Raw genomic sequence first — 18,983 nt, 5'->3', positions numbered from 1 at the left:
ATTAAATTTATTATAGAAATACTTTCATATAAGAATAACTACATCTACCTTTTTTTAAATGGCCACATGGTATTTCATGGTATAGATGAAGCACAATTTATTTAATCCCATTTTGATGGATGTTTAAGTTGGTTGTCATTTTTTTCTCTTATAAACAATGCAATGGAGCAATTAAAAAAATAATCTTTGTTTTGATATATTGTGTCTTCTTAGGTGAAAGAGACGGTGAATAATACGTAGTGTTCTATGTGTATTTAAAGGGCATGAGTTTGTGCACATATGACTGCATATTAAAAGTAGTGTGAAGAATACAATTAGCCAGGATCATTTCTTTGACCTGGGATCATGGGGTTGGTTTTCTGTTTGCTGTGTTATGTGACTGTTTTACCAAGATCAAGTGTCATCAGAGAAAATAATAAAGATAGTTAGTTCCTGGCTGAGTGCGGTGGCTTACGCCTGTAATCCTAGCACTCTGGGAGGCCAAGGATTTCTTGAGCTCAAGAGTTTGAGACCAGCCTGAGAAAGAGTGAGAACCCATCTCTACTAAAAATAGAAAAACTAGCTGGCATTGTGGTGGGTGCCTGTAGTCCCAGATATTCAGGAGGCTGAGGCAAGGGGATCATCTGAGCCCAGGAGTTTGAGGTTGCTGTGAGCTAGGACACTGCAGCACTCTACCCAGGGTGACAATCTGAGACTCTGTCTCAAATAATAATAATAAAGATAGTTCTATTTGGGGAGAAGAAAATGTTCTTACCCAATATGAGCTTCCCACTTCCAAATTTTACTCTCTGGTGATTTAGAGATCATTTAGTTTTGAGTACTCAGTATTAATTAAGCAAATTAAGCACTTTCTTAGTAGTAAGTTCTAAGTACACAGTACTTAACCATCATCTAGAGATCACTTGGTATTGACAAGGATGCCGGTGGCCTGCCTATATATGTATCCAGGATGGAGGAAGGACGAAGGGGAGAAGTTTCCAGGGAGGGTGACCATGAGCTATCTCAGCCACAACTGATTGAGGAACTTACTGTGTGCTAGTTTTGTACAGGTGCTGGGTGGCTCAGTCAGAGCCAGCACCTCTCAGCCACCTTCAGGAGAGAAAATAAGCTGGGAAATTTCCAGCCCCAGTGAGTGAGGTACAGGTGCTTGAATATTTTAGTCTTTCTTCTTCCATCTCCTGCTTTTCTTCTCTCCTGAAGTGGGTGCCCCTTGCCTTTCCTTCTGCTCTGTTCTGGTTGATGGTTCAGGAGTAGCGTTGCCTTTTCCCATGTAGTGTATGCATGTGTGCTTTCTCCCTGCCTCCTTCATTTCTTCCTTTTCTTTCCTGGTTAAGATGTATATAGCCAGGCAGTGCCCGTAGCTCAATGGCTAGGGCGTTGGCCACAAACACTGAGGCTGATGGGTTCAAACCTGGCCCAGGCCAGCTAAAACAACAATGACAACTGGGTGTTGTAGTAGGTGCCTGTGGTCCCAGCTACTTGGGAGTCTGAGGCAAGAAAATAGCTTAAGCCTAAGAGTTTGAGGTTGCTGTGAGCTGTGACACCACAGCACTCTACCCAGGGTGATAGCTTGAGACTCTGTCTCAAAAAAAAAAAAAAAGCAAGAAAAGAAAAAGATGTACACTCCTAGACAAGACATCTCTTTCCACACTGGAGAAGTAAGGGGGTTTCCCACTTAGCTCTGAGGAGAGGCTTTAGAGTCAAATAGCAGCTCACAGCTTATTTTGATACCATATGCTATGGGTCAGCTGGCATCCCAGGGAAATTTCTCATGTGGCAAACATACTCCAACCCCACAATCACCTGACACTTAGACTTCTTCCACTCTCTCAGACTTACAGCCTACTCAATCTTAAGGTTATTTCCTCATCTGACTCTGCAACTCTGCAGAGGGCCCTCACCCACCAAAGGGTAACCTTTAGAAACTGGAGAGGTTTGTCTGGACCTAGTGAAGTTGAGATGATGCCAAGTAAATAGTAAGAAAAATTCTGGGGTGTATGCTGGTGAGAAACAGAGGAAAATTTGGAGGGAGACAAAGCCCTTGTCCCCAACTGGGACTTTGTTCATGCTTCCCTTGTACTACTGCTGATGGGCTCACGCACTTGTCTTAGCTCTCCAACTTGATGAGAAACCTCTAAAGGCAAGGATATGTTTCAGCTAGCTTTGGTTTCCCTGTACTGCTCAGCACATACCTTTCACCTTACAGGTTTTCAGTAGAATTTTCCCAGCTGAACAAGTCAGTAAAACAATGACTCACTTAATAAGCCAGTGGTTATCTTTGAGTCCACACGTGGGGCAGGAAAAAATCTTGATGAAAGAAATTACAAGAAAATATAATTGTTGTTAACAGTAGGATACAATCTTGAGATTCTGGTTTTGCTACCTAGAAAAGACTGAAAAGAAAAAGCCTACTTTTAAAAGTCCTGGGAATGTCATGGATTATTGGGCTGAAACAACTTTCTTTTTTCTTCTCTGGACACTAATGCCACTTTTCTGCCCATGGAACAAATCAATTTGGTTGAGATTCTTCTATAACCAACTGATTTCCCTTGCTCCAGACACCTTTAAAGCAGGGAATGCAGAGTTCCTCTGGAGGGCAGCACCCAAGTGGGCCAGTCGGGAGGCCACCCCTAATCAAATCTGCTTCTCTGGTTTGTCACTGGAGCTGACAGAGGATTAGGAGGCAGGAGGCTTTTGAAAGCTGCATCAGTGTGGCTGGGATACACCAGAAAGAACCCAAAGAATCCAAAAAAGGGCTCCCTTTTTCTCAGGCTGCCCAGGCAGTAGAAGGACCACTCAGGATCTAATATGCACACTCAGCCCAGAACCCCTAACTTCATAGCCTGGGGCAGGCCCCACGTATACTCTGAGGGTGTGGCTATGGAGAATCTGGCTCCCATACTCATGTTCGTGTGAAGGCGCAACCTTGACCTAGAAATAAAGTGCACACAGAAGTTCCACTTCTGGGTATTTACGCTAAGGAAACATTAGACGTTTACTTGATGCTCTGCTGTAGTAGCCAAACTTTGTAACCACCATAAATATTCATTCACAGAGCCTGAGCAGATGCCAGTGTGCTGGGATGTAGCCGTTAAGAAGAGTGAGGTGGCTGAGGGTGGTGGCTCACCCCTATAATTCCAACATTTTGGGAGGCCTAGGTGGGATGATCTCTTGAGGCTAGAAGTTTAAGACCAGCCTGGGCAACATAGCAAGACTCGGTCTTTACAAAAACAGTTTAAAAAATTAGCCAGGTATGGTGTCATACACATGTGGTCTCAGCTATTAATCCTTGAGAGGCTGTGGTGACAGGACTGCTTGAGCCCAGGAGTTTGAGGTTACAATGAACTATGATTACACCACTGTCTGGAGAGAGAGAGAGGCGCAAGAAGCAGCCCTTCCTGTACTGATATGAGATAATCCCCGAGGTACACTGTTAACTATGTGTGTACTAGGATGAAACAGGTGTAGGAAGAGGGTGTGTGGAGCACTACTGTGTGTATGGGGAGTGGTTAAGGAGGTCACGTACCTGCATGATAGATGTGTGTAGCCCTAGTCCACTTCCTGAAGGGTGCATAGGTAACTGATGATGTTTTGCTTTTAGAAACGGGACTAGGCATCAGGGGTAGGTGTTGTCTATCTTTTGATTTTTTAGAATTTTTAAAACTATATGCATGCATTTTTTAAAAAATATGTCCTTTATGAAGTAAATGAAGGAGCTGCAGTGTGACAGATGCCCCTGGGATTACCCATGTGTCTTGTGTTTGTGTTTGAGCTTCATTTGCTCATTCATTTGCTTTCCCTTGGGGCCAGCAAGTACTTACTTTGAAAACAAAAGTTCCTCCATTATTACTCATCAGAGTGTTCAAGTGTGGGAGAATCACACCTCTGTCTTTCAGCCCCTCTCCTTTCTGGCTGTGAAACATGATCAGTCTTGCTGCGAAAGTACCTTCTAATTGCTGAGGAAATATTCAGGAGGTGCATAAGGGAGGCGAAGGCACAGGCCAGGAGGCCTTGATGAGGAAAGAGGAATGGGTGGGGGGTTCTGTGTGAGAGTAAAAGGGCCCTGAAATGACTGGCTAGAAATCGCTCTTTCTTACTTTCTGCTCCCTTATCTGGGGAGGATGCAGGGAAGGATTTACTTTTTTGAGCTCTCAGACTAGCACAGGTTGTCTTCTCCCTCATAGCATCATGCTTTAAGGATACCTGGGATTTGTTTTAATGGGCTGTAGTAAGACAAGCAGGCACAGAAATGATTGCCATGAATGGAGTAGTTTTTATATTCATAGATCCCTCAAAAAAAGATACATAGCACATCACTCAGGGCACACTGGGGTCAATCGGGAGGGAAAGGGAGGAAAAGCATGAGAGGCCTTTGTGGTGGGGTTCACAATAAAGGAAGGAAAAAGTGAGACAGAATAAGCAGGCCTGGGGTTAGCTTCTTTGAATAATTTCAGTGGGCTTTGGGTTATAGGGCAATGACTGGTGGTCTGTAGCTGGACCTGGGGTGATTGGGGTAAGTGGTCCAGCATATGAGAGCCCCGTAGAGATGGCTGGAGTTTTGGCTCAGGATTGGTTGGTTTGCACATGGAAGTGGTGCTGGCAGGTGAGTTTTTTACTACCTCTAGGAATTGGCTCATCATGAGAGGGGCAGTCCCTCTAGAGTCAGCAAGGCCCCAAGGAATCAAAGAATCAGAATGTAGAAAAACAAATGACGTGGTGCATGTATCTCAGGACTGCTTAACATAGTTGCACAGATTATTCACAGCATAAATTATCTGGCCAAGGAGGTGAGTGGAGCTGAAATCCAGACCAAGCTCAGCCTGCCAACCCATGTGCCCACAGAGCTGCTTCTAGTTGAAGGAGGTGGCTTTTTTTAAAATACCTTCAAAGGTACCATTTGGGCCAGCAGAGCCCCACTATGGCACTAGTCTCAGGTTGATAGTTTATATTCTTTTGGATCAATGGTTCTCAACCTTCCTAATGCTGGTGAGCCTTTAGTACAGTTACTCTGGGTCTCGACGCACAGGTTGAGAACCGCTGCTTTTGATTAATGTCTATTTGCATCCTGAGTTGCAAAGATGACAGAATCCTGTCTGTTTCCCACTGAACTGGAAGGCCCAAGAAGGCAGAGGATCTGTCTTCTCTGCTCCCTTTGTCTCCCCAATGCTTAGCACAAGCTGGCACATGCAGGTGCTGGGTGCTTGTGGGACAAAGAAATTAATGGGATCAAGGTTACGCAGGACTTCAAACTCCAGAATTGTATGTTACCTGCACCTTGAACTTTTTTTTTTTTTTTTTTGGCACCAAAAAGATCAAGATCTGTAGCATTCCCCTTTTCTCCTACCTGGCAAAAGTTAGGCTTCTGTCCCTGCTTCTATTTGAGCCAAATAGACAGACAAGAAGGGAAGGGGGCTTTTATTCTCAGTCTGGAGATTCTTTGTCAGCTCCACCCTACAATAATTTCCCCTGATGTTTATAACTTCTTGGACAAGAGTGAGAAGTGATGGCTCTGCAGGTAGCAACTGGTCTTCAGAGCCTACAGGCTGCAGCTGGAGCCCCAACTCCCACCTACATGAGCACAGTGTGACAGGAAGCACCAGCCTTTGCCAGGCAGGGCCACAGTGTGATTGCTGAGACAACCTGGTTTCTTTTGGCAACAAAAGAAAACATAAACCAGCTTTCAAAGAAAGGCCTTAGGATTGTGCCACGTGTGTGTGTGTATGTATACGTGTGCATACCTTCAAGGATGGAGGAAGGAAGAATATGGGGACCTGGAAGTCCTGTGTGTGTCATGAGTATCCTTGCGGCCTACCTGGTCTCACCTTTCATAACCGTAACATTGCTGAGAACCTAACAGAACTTGTGCTTTCTTATCTCCCGCCAGGTTTCCATTCTATTATGAACTAAAAATAGCATTTGTAGCCTGGCTGCTGTCTCCATACACAAAAGGCTCCAGCCTCCTGTACAGGAAGTTTGTACATCCCACACTATCTTCAAAAGAAAAGGTAATTTATTCTGGTCTGCCTTCCACTCCTTCCAGCAAGAGAAAAAATAAGCAATAAATGGAGAGGACAGATTATTTTATTGCAGGAGACTGCACATCTGACTGTTATTTACTTCTAACAAGTTATTCATTCTAATCTTTTTTTTTAAGTTTATTGTTGGGACATGTTTAGAAATAGTGGTGAGGTTATCTAAAAGATGTTACTTATCATTATAAGAAACAAAAGAAAGAAAAAAATGCACTCACGATTTAATTCACCCAAACTGAATTTTATTCCTTTTACCATGTTTAGCCCCCATCCTTTTGCAGAAGTGTTTTTTACATAGACTATTTAAACTTTTATATAGAGTTTTTTTTTAATACTTTAAAAACTTAACATAGATAAAATGTGTGTATTCTGAGATCCTAAACATACTTACACATAATCCATTTCTATTTACTCTTCATAATGACCCAGGATAAAAGAAGTATTCCCTCACTGCTGGATATTTCAATTATCTCTATTTTTTTTTGTTACGGATGATTCTGCATTGAATACTATTGTTCGTAGAGTTTAATTCTATTGATTATCTTAGAGTAAATTCCCAAGATCAGGATTATTGTCAAAAGATTCCAACATTGTATAATTTATTAGTTATGTTACATTCTAAACTGTGTGAGAAGGTTCTTAAACATAAAATAGGAGCACCGTATGTAGATGGCTTGATAGATTAATTTCTATTTTTTCTGAAAGTTGAATACTTTGGACTTCTTCTAGGGGAAGGCTTTGGGGAACAAATCAAACAGATGAGCAAGCTTTTATAGACATTTCTAAAAATTTGGAACTAGAATCACAGTACTTGCTTTCTCATTCATTTTGAGGAATGGGGCCCTGTCTTAACCTAGTTATCACATCTCTACTCTTCCTTCTTCCCTTCCCCCAAACGCCAGTTTCCCCTGAAGCTGCCAATGTAATTGCCATTAAAATGAAAGTGACTGACTCTTAGGAGCTGCCGAGAATCACTTCCAGAGTCCCAGGCAGTGGTGTCACAGTTAGAGGGCTGGCTGCTGCGACTTGACATCCCAACTTCTTGGGGAAGCCTTGGATGGGAGAATCAGGGAACTGAAGGGATGCTGACTGCACTTGTATAACTCAAAGCAAAGGAAATACACTCGCTCATGTGCTGATCTTCAGACAGGCTGAGGCCATTTTCTTAAAACAATGACGACAAAAACCCGACAAAACCTAAAACAAACAAAAGGATTAAGCTGGAGTTGATCCAAATTTGAACTAAACCAATACTTGACTTCGGTCCCTGAAGGAGGCCTCAGTCTTGTTTCCTTCCTCACCTTTATCTTGATTTATGAAAAGGGACAACTTCTAATTTCAACTCCTGTTTGAATATTTCTAAAATGAATAGAAATACTCATTTCTTCCTTATCAAATAATACGTTTCTTTCAGCATTCTAATTCCTCCTGCGATATACACATGGGGCAATGTTTGATTTAGAGTTAAATAACTATATATAATTGTAACTATATATAACAGAATTTTAGAACCACAAGGACCCAATCTCCTCAAGATAAGGAAGATGACAATGGTTATCACTCTTTGAAACCAGCCACTGTGTTAGATGCTTTCCTGAACTTCCCTCATTTACTCTTTACCATATTCCATGCATTAGGTATTATCAATGATAATCCTAATTTTTCAGAAGACAAAACTGTGTGTACAGAGGCCAAGTACTTGCCAAGATTTGACAGCCAGTTAGTGGCAGGTGTAAGGGTACAAGCATGATTCTTGACATTCTCTTTACCCCAAGTTCTTTCAGTGTCTTATTGAGCAGCTGTTTGTAAAACTGCAGGCCTATTATCCACATCCAGGACCCCCTACAGCCTCCCTGGAAGAGTGAAGGACGTTAGATACAATTCCAGAGCGTCGCTGGCACAGAAAGTTGCTGTTTTCTCAGAGTCCCCTTTTCTGCTCCTCTGTGTCTCTGCCGTCTCTCCTGCCTCCTATCTACACACATGCTCAAAGTGCCTGTGGCTTTTCAGGCCCAGTGAGAATCAGGGACTGGGCAAGCTGCCATGCCCAGCAATCAGAAAGAAAAGAGAATAGAGATTTAGTTTAACTTTCCAATTCAGTGTGCCTCTGTTTTTCCTTTGCTAGGAAATCGATGATTGCCTGGTCCAAGCAAAAGACCGAAGTTATGATGCCCTTGTGCACTTTGGGAAGCGGGGCTTGAACGTGGCAGCCACGGCAGCAGTGATGGCCGCTTCCAAGGTACTGTGCCGGGTCCTGAATGCCATGGCTATGTAAGCATCCCAGTGCCTCCCTCCATTCCACCCTACTCATCACCCATGCAACTGTACAGAACAGCTTGAGGATCAGTCAGTGGTTCCTTGTCTTTTGGAGTGGGTCCCTTTGAAAATCTGATGTAAAAAATGGTGAATCTTGGCCCAGAAAATTCTCACACCACACACACAAAGACACACTCACATGTGTAAAACTCACCTGTGGGTCCCACATTAAGAATTTTTAACTTACTTACAGCTTAGGCCTTGGAAAAAGAGAAGGGAGGTAGGGGGAGGAAGAGAGTGCTTCTCTGTAATTTCCTGGGGTACACAGGGAGAGTCCCTTAAACTCAAAATAGATAGGTGGCAAGCTACTTGAGCAGGTGGATAGACTCCAACCTCATGTGGCCCAGCAGATCCAGGGAAAGGAACCTAGGGTCCAAGAGTGTAAGCTGAGTGTTTAGAACATAGGGTATGGTGATGTGCTTAGCAGTAGCAAATCACATGGAGGAGGTTTGAAATAATCACTGGTCTTTGGGATATTGGGATGTGAGCATTAGTTTTTATCTTTTCCATCTAGCCCTTTTCAAAACTGTGCTCCTTCCTCCCTTCTCACATCACACTCTCTTTGTCGTGTAGATTTCTCATTATTTACTCAGATCTGAAATTAAATTTGTCAGACATTCTTTTCAGGGTGAACTCAGCAGATTGCCTTAGTGTTTCTGGGTGCTGTCATCCCCTTCCCCAAACCAAATGTGGAGTAGGGATCTACATTTGGCTAGTGTTAGAGGAAAGGCAGTTGTGCTAATGTTTGGGAAGATATAGTAGTTAAGAGGTGAGCTGTATTAGCAAAGGGATGGTGAAAGTCCCTGATGGTAGTTTGAAGGTTTGAGCAAAGAGGTGCTGAGACTGTAAAAAGGTTCAGAAGAGGAAAGTTAATACGAATATTAATGTTCTGTGGATGGCAGGGTAGAGGGTGCTGAGAGCCAGCTGCTCAGGGGACCAACCTGTGTTTTCTGGGCTCTGAACCAGGGAGAAGCACATTAGGAGAATTTCTGGAGGCAGGACTCAGCACACAGGGGTGGGTGCTACTTGTTAAATGCCTTCCACTGAGGCCAAGGAGTTCTACATAAAAAGCCTGGGTGAGAGGGAAGGAGAACTTAAAAGGAACGATTCCTATTTCAGATAAGAACAGCTCCTTCTATAACACAACTGTAGTGAAGTGTCCCACTGTTACATATAGCTGGTCCCTGCCCACCCTAATATGATAGTAGCTGGCAAGATGAGAGCTCCCAGTGAGTATCTTTGGAAGGGAAGTTCTATTTTGGTATCTCAAGATCTATTAGGATTTATGATCAGCAATAAATTCCAAGAGCCTTCTGTTTGAGATGCAACCATTTATTCTTTTATTTTATTTATTTATTTATTTATTGAGATAGAGTCTTACTAGGTCACCCTTGGTAGAGTGCCATGGCATCACAGCTCACAGCAACCTCAAACTCTTGGGCTTAAGCAATTCTCTTGCCTCTTGCCCCAAGTAGCTGGGACTACAGATGCCCACCACAGTGCCCAGCTATTTTTTTTGTTACAGTAGTCGTCGTTTTAGCTGGCGTGGGCCAGGTTTGAACCCGCCAACCTCAGTGTATGTGGCTGGTTCCCTACCCACTGAGCTATGGGTGCCACCTATTCTTTATTTTTAAATTGAAAAAAGGAGCTCAGAATCACTAAAATCTAAATTCATCATAAATGGAACATAAAGCTACAGAAACTCCCTCATGGCCCTTGTCTCCACCCCATCTCTTCTGCCTCCGACACTTAGTTCAGCCACTGAGTGTAAATGTGGTATGTATGTCTGGATGGTTCAATATGGGTCTCTTGGCTACTCAGCTGCCTATTTGTAAGTTTTGTTTTGACGGTAACAGGGGCAGAGCCATTCTCTCCCAGATCTGCCTTAGCTGGAGCCTCCAGAGTCTTGATATCATCTTGGCCAGTCACCATCTGCCCCTCTGACCAGGACTTCTCCAGCCAGGCACCTTACAACAGCTAAAACCTGAAGGAAGCACCAGACTGCCAGAAACCTGCCTTGGGAAATAACTGCTCATTAGTTCTTCCCAGTTGGACTAAAGTAGTGAGAGACATCTGCTTTCTGTTGAATTTGGTTTCACATGAGAAAATTTTCTGCCTTGTGGGGACTTTGCTTTTCTCTCTAAATATAAAATATCTGGAGAGAGAAAACATGTCTTCTCTTCTAAAAATATTGCCCTCTATTTTTGAAAAAGTCGTGTACTTTAAAAAAAAAAAGAAGAAGTAAAATTCAAAAACATTCTAGCTGAGGCATACATCAAGGGTTTCCATAACAACAGTGGATCACTCCAGAGAGTGGTCAAAGGGCAATGATGCCTCACCAGTGGGTCCAAATCTGGCTTTCAGGCCCAAGTCACCTGGGAAGCTTTGTTTTTATTTTGTTTTTGTTTTTATTTTTTAATAGATTTTTAGATGTGCTGAAGCAGAATCTCAGGCAGTGGATCCAAGAATCTCTATTTTTAACAAGTTCCGCAGATAATTTTTAAATAGGCAGCTCCATACAGGTCACTGTCTGAAGCCTCTTCCAGACCCATAGCAACACAGGTGGTTAGGGTTAAAACGTGGTTAACTTTCCTAACATTCCTGGGATGCACATTTAGCTTCTTAGAAGCATTAACCTTGAGATTGTGTGTATCAATGTTTATTTTCCCCAAACTTATGCCCTTTGAGAAATACTACTTCTTCCGCTGCTTTTAATAGTGCTACAAAGAGCCTAGCACAGTGCTCTGTACCCATCTGAGCTTTTAACCTTGTTAATTACCCCAGGAGAATAGTTAGAGTGATTGCCTAAAAAAAAAAAAAGACAAAAAAAGATGCTCTGCCAAGTCACCCATGGCTGGGGTGACCCTATAATTTGTTGTTTAAACTGGGACACATCTGAGAATGACAGAGTGCCCTAAAAATTACTCTGGGACAACAAGTTTAAACTGTGCCTGTCCCAAGGAATCCAGGATCTATGAGCATCCTAGTCCAAGCTTCTTTATAGATCTCTCGAACCCTGCCTATCCTCTCCTCCGAGGAACCACCCTCAAGTCACAAATCTGTTCTCACTCTTTTTTTTTTTGTGGTTTTTGGCCGGGGCTGGGTTATGAACCCGCCACCTCCGGCATATGGGACCGGCGCCCTACTCCTTGAGCTACAGGTGCCGCCCTGTTCTCACTCTTAATAACTGTTGCATCTAGTTTAAGGAATGCAAGTGCAAACTTTAGTGTTGGGCAGATTCTCTCTCATTTCTAACAGATTAAGTGGAGGCTGGGATAAAGTGATAGGATGAAAGAGTAATTCCTCCCTCCCTCCTCTTCTCCTTTTTCCATCCTTTGACAGCTGCCCAGGAGGAAACTACAGAGCTTAAATGGAAGAATGAAAACTCTTTCAACTACACTTTTAGTTAATCCTTTGAAAAATAATTGTTGAGTTCTGGGCCCTTTTCCTAAGAAAATTTATGTTTGCGCCATCATGAAGTGTGAAAAACTTTATAAACCATATCATTGTACAAATGTAAGTTGGTAGTAATGTTAATATTACTACAGTAGAACCTCTGTAGTTGACTGCCTCCTTACATTGATCAGTTGACCTAATTTTCATAGACTAGACGTGCACCACATGTACATATCAGTACATAAGGCCTAGTTCTTTATGTTGACCACCTCCGTATGTTTACCAGCTTGTTACAGTCCCTCAAGTGTTCAACTGAAAGAGAGTCTACTGTATTTTGTCATAGAACTGGAGAAGATAAAACAAAAAACACTAGACATTTCCCCCTGGGGCGATTAACCCTTGTCCAACCCCCAGTTTTCCCCAAGGTCTAATCCCCTATCTCCTGTAAAGTTGATGCATCTTTGCTTTGGGTGAAAACTGCTCTATCTCCGTCCTGAGCACACTTCTCTGGTAGCTTCTTCTGTCTAAGCATCCCTCGTCTCTGGCTGCCTCTGCTCCTGCATACACACCCATAGCACCTGTCTACTAGCCTGTAATTCTACCCAGAGGGAAAATTGAGCCCCATGGCTTTGTAAGACTGCTATCTAAAATTTCTCTCTGTTTAAAAAAAAAAAACAATGTTTTAGGAATTTATTTGTTAAGCAAAAGACAATATCACATGAAAGAGAAACTATAGCAAGAAGAACCAACTGAACTAAGGTCTCCAGGCTGTGTTACAACCCTTGAAATTTGAACCATATCCAAGTCTCTTCCACCCACTCAATTTTCAGACCTAGTAAACCACACTTGCTTTTCACTTGTTTCATAACTCAAAAAATAATGTTTTAGTATCCCCTGGAGATTTTCATCCATAGAACAGTTTCAGTAGTGCCAATGCTGTTATTAAAGTCACCTATTGAAGAAAGCTACTGGCATTCTGTGAATTATGGATCCTTCTGCGAATGTTTTGAGGTGTGTGGGTATGTGTTTGTTTCCTACCCCAGAATCTAATATTTCATATTAGATTATTAGCTGTTTTTTTTTTGTTTGTTTGTTTTTTTGAGTTGCAGAGAAAACTAATCTAAGATTGTTAGCTTCTGGAGATAAGGTTTGAGGGTCTCTGGCTTCTTTTCCTTTGTTTCTCGCTCAGAAAAGAAACAAAAGCAAAACAATGCTTAGTAGTCTAGTGCTTTGTACTCACAGCTACTCATTAAACCTTATTGATTGATATGAAGTAAACACATACACCTTTTAATTCCTGCAGTGCTGTTCTAATCTGATAGCCACTTGGCACATGTAACTATTTAAATTTAAATTAATGAAAATTAAGTAAACCTAAAATTGAATTCCTTAGTCATACTAGCTCCATTTCAAGTCCTCAGTAGCCCCTATGACTGATTGCACAGTGTTTCCATAATCAAGGAAAGCTCTATCACAGAGTACTGCTCGAAGCCCCGTTAACCCTCCTGGGTTCTCCTTTGCCTTTTTTCACCCCTTTGCCTGTGAATTCTCTGCCTCTGACAGGACACCCTAAGCCTACCCAGTTCCTTGGGGGCCTCTATATGTGAGGTTCACCAGGAAAATAGGGAGCTGGAAACTCAGCCTCTAATAGCAGTTGTAGCTCTCATTTCTTCGTCTTCCCCTCCTGGTCCAGGCCTGTTTTCACCCTATGACTCTGCTTTCTCCCAAACTCAGGCACTTTGCATGCAGTTATGGTTGAAAACCAACAGGGGTACTGGTTAACCTTGGCTGTAGAACCTACCATCTGAACAGCAGGCAACCATCAGGTGATAGCCAAGCCTTCCTTGGTCATAGCCCTAACATCTGGACAGCAAGGCAGGATCCACTGAGATAAAGTATTATGTTTTCCTACTCATTGTTTTTTTTTTTTTTACTCACACTCAATTTTGCATTAAAAAACTATAAAATAGCATAAATAGTAAAAAATTTCAAAAAGTCTACCCTCCTATCCTTATCTTTTTTTCCATTAGTGCTTTATCTAAACCTCTGGCTTGAATAAAATGCTGCTTTCCAACCACTGTGAAACTTTATTTTTGGAATCAGAAGCTAATTTGAGGAAGTTCATAAGCCCAGTGATTTCAGACCTGGGCTGGGCTTCAGACCTGACTGGGGTCAGTTGACTTGCCTGTGTTTACTTTCTTTCTTTTTTTCGTTTTTTTTTTTGAGACAGAATTTCACTCTGGCACCCTAAGTAGAGTGCTCTGGTATCATAGCTCACAGCAACCTCAAACTTTTGGGCTCAAGAAATCATCTTGCCTCTGTTTTTTTTATTTTTTTATTTTTTTTTATTTTTAGAGATGAGTCTTGCTATTACACTCAGGCTGGTCTCAAACTGTTGAGCTCAAGCAATCCACCCGCCTCGGCCTCCTGGAGTGTTAGGATTACAGGCATAAGCCACAGCGCCTGGCCCTGTGTTTACTTTCTAGTAAAAAAAACTACTAGTTTACAATTAAGTAGAGTACAGACATTGCTTATTCTTTTTATAAAAACTGTCTGTATAAGTTCATGCTTAGGAGGTATTTCCAAGGAGGGAAAAGAGACAACTACTGTCCCTTTCCCAAGTCTCTGGTCTCACTTCTCTCCCTTTATTCCCTGGTGTCTGTGGAATTTAAGAGCCCAAGGATACCTAGAAACCCCATGCTTGTCTCTTCACTTCTCAGAGGGAATGTTTGTTTTCTGGCCACTGTGCTAGCTTACATTAAGTTAGCCTTGTTTCTTCTGCTTTAACTGAGGACCGTATGCCATAAAGTTAATATTTAGAATTCACTACAGCAACCAATTTTAAACACCAAGATATCTCTACACTATTACAATCTACTGAGAAAGTTTGGAAATATTTCCTATCCTCTAGTTTCCTAAATAAATCAACTTGTACCCAAGCTTCACTTTTTAAACAACCTCGTGCAGAGTGAACCACGCTTCATTTTTCAAAGCATGCCTAAGCATAACCAAACAAGATGTGCCTTTGTGATTCACCGCCCCGTCATTCTGGATTCCTACTCTCCTAATGTCTCCACCTGGCAAGTTGCCCCACCTCATTTACTTGGTAAATGGTTAAGTGGATTCAAACAAACAAAAGACTCAGCATCACAGTCAGCTGAAGAGGAAGGGCCAAGAATTCACAGAGTTGCTGATCTCATTGATGTTACTGCCCTGTCTCTTCTGTATTTACCCGTGGAGATTATTCAGCCTGATGCATTAAGGGCCAGACGTCAGAGAAGAGCCTGGTTGGACCTAGAATGTCTGAGAAAAAAGTCTGAGGATCACACGTGTGGTGACAGGTCACTATCCTGTTCACTACCTGCTTCCTGACTCATCTCCCATGCTCTCTCCCTTCCTGGGTGGCTTTCTCTAGGTGCCCACCTGGCTCTCCTCCCCCTCCTGTGCCATCTCATCCTTTCTCTCGCTTTCAGCTGTCATCTAGTATACCTGGTTCCCAGATCAGCATCCCTGCCCAGGACTCAATTTCAGCATTTCTGGTGCTCTGCTGAATATCTCCTCCCCTTGTTACCAGTCAACAGTCCTCTACCTCCAAATATGCCCCTCCCATGGGGCCCACCTTTCTGATGGTAATGAATTCACTATCCTCTCAGGCACCCAGGCCCCAAATCTCAGTCACCTTTGTCCCTACCTTCTTCCCACTTACTGTTCAACTTCTGACCATTTGACTTCTCTTTCCTCCTTCTCGGCCTTCCTCTCCTGCACCCTCCCTCTTATCTTGGACTGGTGCAGTAGCTACCTAAGCGATGTCAGCTTCTCCTGTCCCTTCCCATTTGAGGCCTGTGTGGCCCAACCCTGCTCCCAGCATGCCAGTCCTCTCTTACCTTTCCAGCTCTTCTGGTCCTGTATCCACAGCTCCACCTTCTGTACTATTCTGGGAATGGCAACTCTGAATGCTGTTTCTAGAATTTTCTTTCTTGCCTCCGCCTTTGTTCATGTTGGTCATTCATCTGCCTTCATTTCTACTTCTGTGAAATCCTGCTCATCCTTCAAGGACAAATGCCACCTCCTTCATGAAGCGTCCTCTGATCCCAAGAAATACTGGTTTCTCACTCCTGGGTCCTCCAATGGCACTGCTGTAGTCGCTTACATTTGTGTCTTATCTGGGCTCCTCATAGGTGCTCAGTAAATGCTAAAGGAATGACTATTGTGCATATTTTTAGCAGCCATGACTGATGGAGCAATGCTTGCTTAGCATCAAGGTTATCCAAAGCAGGGTTTTAGAGATAAGCAGACCAGACCATGCATCTCTGTGAACATCAGCTTCTTCATCTGCAAAATGAGGGTGATAGCAGTGCCTGCCTCAAAAGAGTTATGAGGTGATGTACGTAAAGACTTCACGGCGGGCAGGCTCAGCATAAATGCTTACTAGAGTTTCCGGGTTATTCACTTCCTCTATGTCAGTTTGCTCTCTGAGGATGATCATGATCCCTTGACTGTTGAACAGAATAAAAAACCAAGTCACATGCTGGCTCTTGTCCTGGCTGACCTCACACATGCTGTGTTTTCCTGGGCAAGGCACTCTCCTACCCTGTGCTTTGGGTTTCTCACTGCTCTTGGCCTGACTTTCCATATAATTATATCCTCTTCATCTTCAGCCCTGAGGTGTGTGGGTCCCCAAGGGTCAGCTTACACACAAGTACCTGCCACCTGCAAAGAGAGGAAAAAGGTCAAGCATGGGCTGCTAGAGCAGGGAGGACCCTCAGTTCCCATGCACTGGAGCCCCCTTCACAGAGTGACTTGCCCAGGGTCACACAGTTGTTGTTAGTTGTGGGAATTAGAGTGAGAAGATCTAGTTCTGAGCCCAGGGTTCCTTGTATCACTCCAAGCCCCTCCCCCACCTACCAAACTGATACTTCCTGGCCATTTTCTACATGGATGACACCACCAGCTCCTGCCACCCAGTGGCTGAGTACCTGAGAGATGACTATCCACCACCGAGGATCTTGGAGCCACTGTGATGACGGCCTGGCTCAGTGACCAGGCCTGATCTGGTTATAGAAGCTGACTTCCCTGGGCACTGTCATCCTTCAGCACAGCAGCACAAGTGTGTTTCATCTCCCTGGCCCCCACTCCTCACTGCCCATCCAGCCTGTCCCAACCTGGAGCAGGAGCCAGCCTCCCTTGCCAGTTAATGTTTGTTTTTGCACGCTCTCATTAAGGGCACTTCCCAGAAGGGAGGCTAGGAAATAAGATGTGTGTATTTCAGAAATCTACGTGCAGCCCCAAGCTGAGGAAAGCAATGGGGACAGCAGATATTGGGGGCTAGTTCTCAGTGCATGCCACTTGGTGCTTCTGGAGTGTTCTCAGTATTCTAACATGCTGCTTCCTTCCTGTTGCTCACTCCTCAAAAACCTTAGGTGGAGCCCTCGGTTTGTCATCAAAGACCAAATTTAGGCAGCTGGAGCCCAGCTCCCCCAGGCTTACCTCCCGGCCCTCACCCCCCACCAAAGCCAGGTGGCTTTGTGTGTGGGTGCCCAGACTCACCACTCCCACGTGCTGGTCCAGCGCCCTCCCTGCGGGCACTCACCTGGTCCTTCCTCACCAGTGACGCAGCCTGGCCTCACTCGGGCTTGAGCCCATGTAAGGCCTCTGCTCAGCACTCAGCTGCAGCCGTCCCCCGCCTGCACAATTGCATGTTTGGACATCTTTGCCGCCTTGTATGCATTTGTGTGTCTTGGTGCCCTTGGGAACAGAAATCTGTTCCTCTGCGGGCTCACACAGAGCTTTGTGAAGGCTCCTTCAGCGTCTGTTGCAAGTGAGTGAATACATGAGTGAGGGGGGAAGGTGGGGAGAAAGAGGTAGGACAGCATGGCCCCTTCAGCCCCATTGCCGGTTTGGTGCCCATGGCTTTTTCTTTTCCTTTTCCTCCTTATCAGGTGGCTCGACTCTTTCATTTTGTCTCCTCTTTGGACCTCAGAGAAGGGCAGGTAACCCTGTTGAGAGGTGTGACTAACTCCAAACTGATCCAGTCGGGTGGCGAGGCCGAGCAGCCACCTCTGCCCACCAGCCCTGGGTCTGGATCGGAGGCAGGTGCCCCGCTGCACCTGTGTGTGTGTGCGTGTTAACCCGTGCCGGCCACATGTAGCTGGGTCCCCCTTCGCTGGCTTTCCGAGCCTTGTGTTAATTTGATAGCATCTAACATGCAATTAACTTATTTGGGTTGTTCCCCCCTTTGTTTAATGCCTGGAGAATGAATTGAATTTGAGTTGGGGTAGAATCCTCTCCCTCTCTGTTTCGTTTGTTAATCCCATTTCGTGTCTCAGAGCAGGCATGCAGCATGTGGGTAGGAGCCTGCTTGGCACTGACGTGGCACGTGTGTGGCTGCAGGGGCTGACTCAGTGAGGTGGGGACATGGGGTTCATGGAAGGAAGTACTAACTCTTCTGAATTGCCAGTGGGAAATGTGGTTATACTAGTGGCTTTGTTATCGGTTGCCTGAATCACTAAAACCTTTTGTCTTTATTCTCTTTGTCATTGATGGCAGGCATTAGATAAGGGTGTGACATGAGTGCTCTGCTGTAGCCTCCCCTGTGACTTGGTGCGTCCCTCTGGAAAAGAGGACTTCATTAAAAGCAGAAATCATTTCGTTTCTGGAGATCGCATGTCTCCCTCCTCAGCCGTGGGTTGTGTTGTTGTTTTTTAATGCTCCCACATGATTTTTCTGGTTTAGCTGGCTTTAGTCAGCATCACACAAACCCTGTATTCACAAAATGGAGTCCTCGGGGTGACCCTGGGAGAGCTCTGTGGGTGTTACTGCAAATTAGACTGTGCTGATTTTTTAGAATTAATGCATGTTCCTAAAACAGAATTCTAAAGGACAAAAGAAGGAATACAGTAAAGAGTCTCACTCCTACCCCTGCTTTCCCCAGGCATAGTTGTTTGAAAAGAAACCCTGTAACCTTTCCACAGGTACTTTCACTAATTGGATATGTTCGTGGTCGCTAACACAGTCTAACTATACCCCCATCTCCTCAGCAGACAAAACTGCAAAGACCTCATCTGGGAGGTCTGCGATAAGTGGCAGCTCTCAAGGGTGAATCTGTCACTTACTAAGTTTCATTTGCTAAGAATTATCTTCCCCCTGGTCCCCACTTCCCCACCCAAGTCGTCCAAGGCCAGTTCAAGTGTGGTCGCCTCTGGGACACCCTGCCTCTGAGATGTGTGCCTCTGTCCTCTGCAC

At 44.1% G+C, this 18,983-nt stretch overlaps 1 protein-coding gene across 4 annotated transcripts in view; it reads left to right on the top strand.

The window, feature by feature from the left end:
• Positions 1–18,983, top strand: part of REEP1 (receptor accessory protein 1) — a 144,708-nt gene that overhangs the window by 103,824 nt on the left and 21,901 nt on the right. For all 4 annotated transcript variants that reach the window (XM_053587615.1, XM_053587613.1, XM_053587612.1 and 1 more), the window contains exons 4-5: positions 5,885–6,005; positions 8,155–8,268. In XM_053587615.1, coding sequence (XP_053443590.1) covers positions 5,885–6,005; positions 8,155–8,268 — 235 coding nt within the window. The remainder of the gene's footprint in view (positions 1–5,884; positions 6,006–8,154; positions 8,269–18,983) is intronic.

The sequence above is a fragment of the Nycticebus coucang genome, chromosome 4 (genome assembly GCF_027406575.1).
Source record: "Nycticebus coucang isolate mNycCou1 chromosome 4, mNycCou1.pri, whole genome shotgun sequence".
NCBI classification, from domain to species: Eukaryota; Metazoa; Chordata; class Mammalia; order Primates; family Lorisidae; genus Nycticebus; species Nycticebus coucang.
The sequence above is the reverse complement of the archived record's forward strand: the minus strand, read 5'-3'. Positions and strand labels throughout refer to the sequence as shown.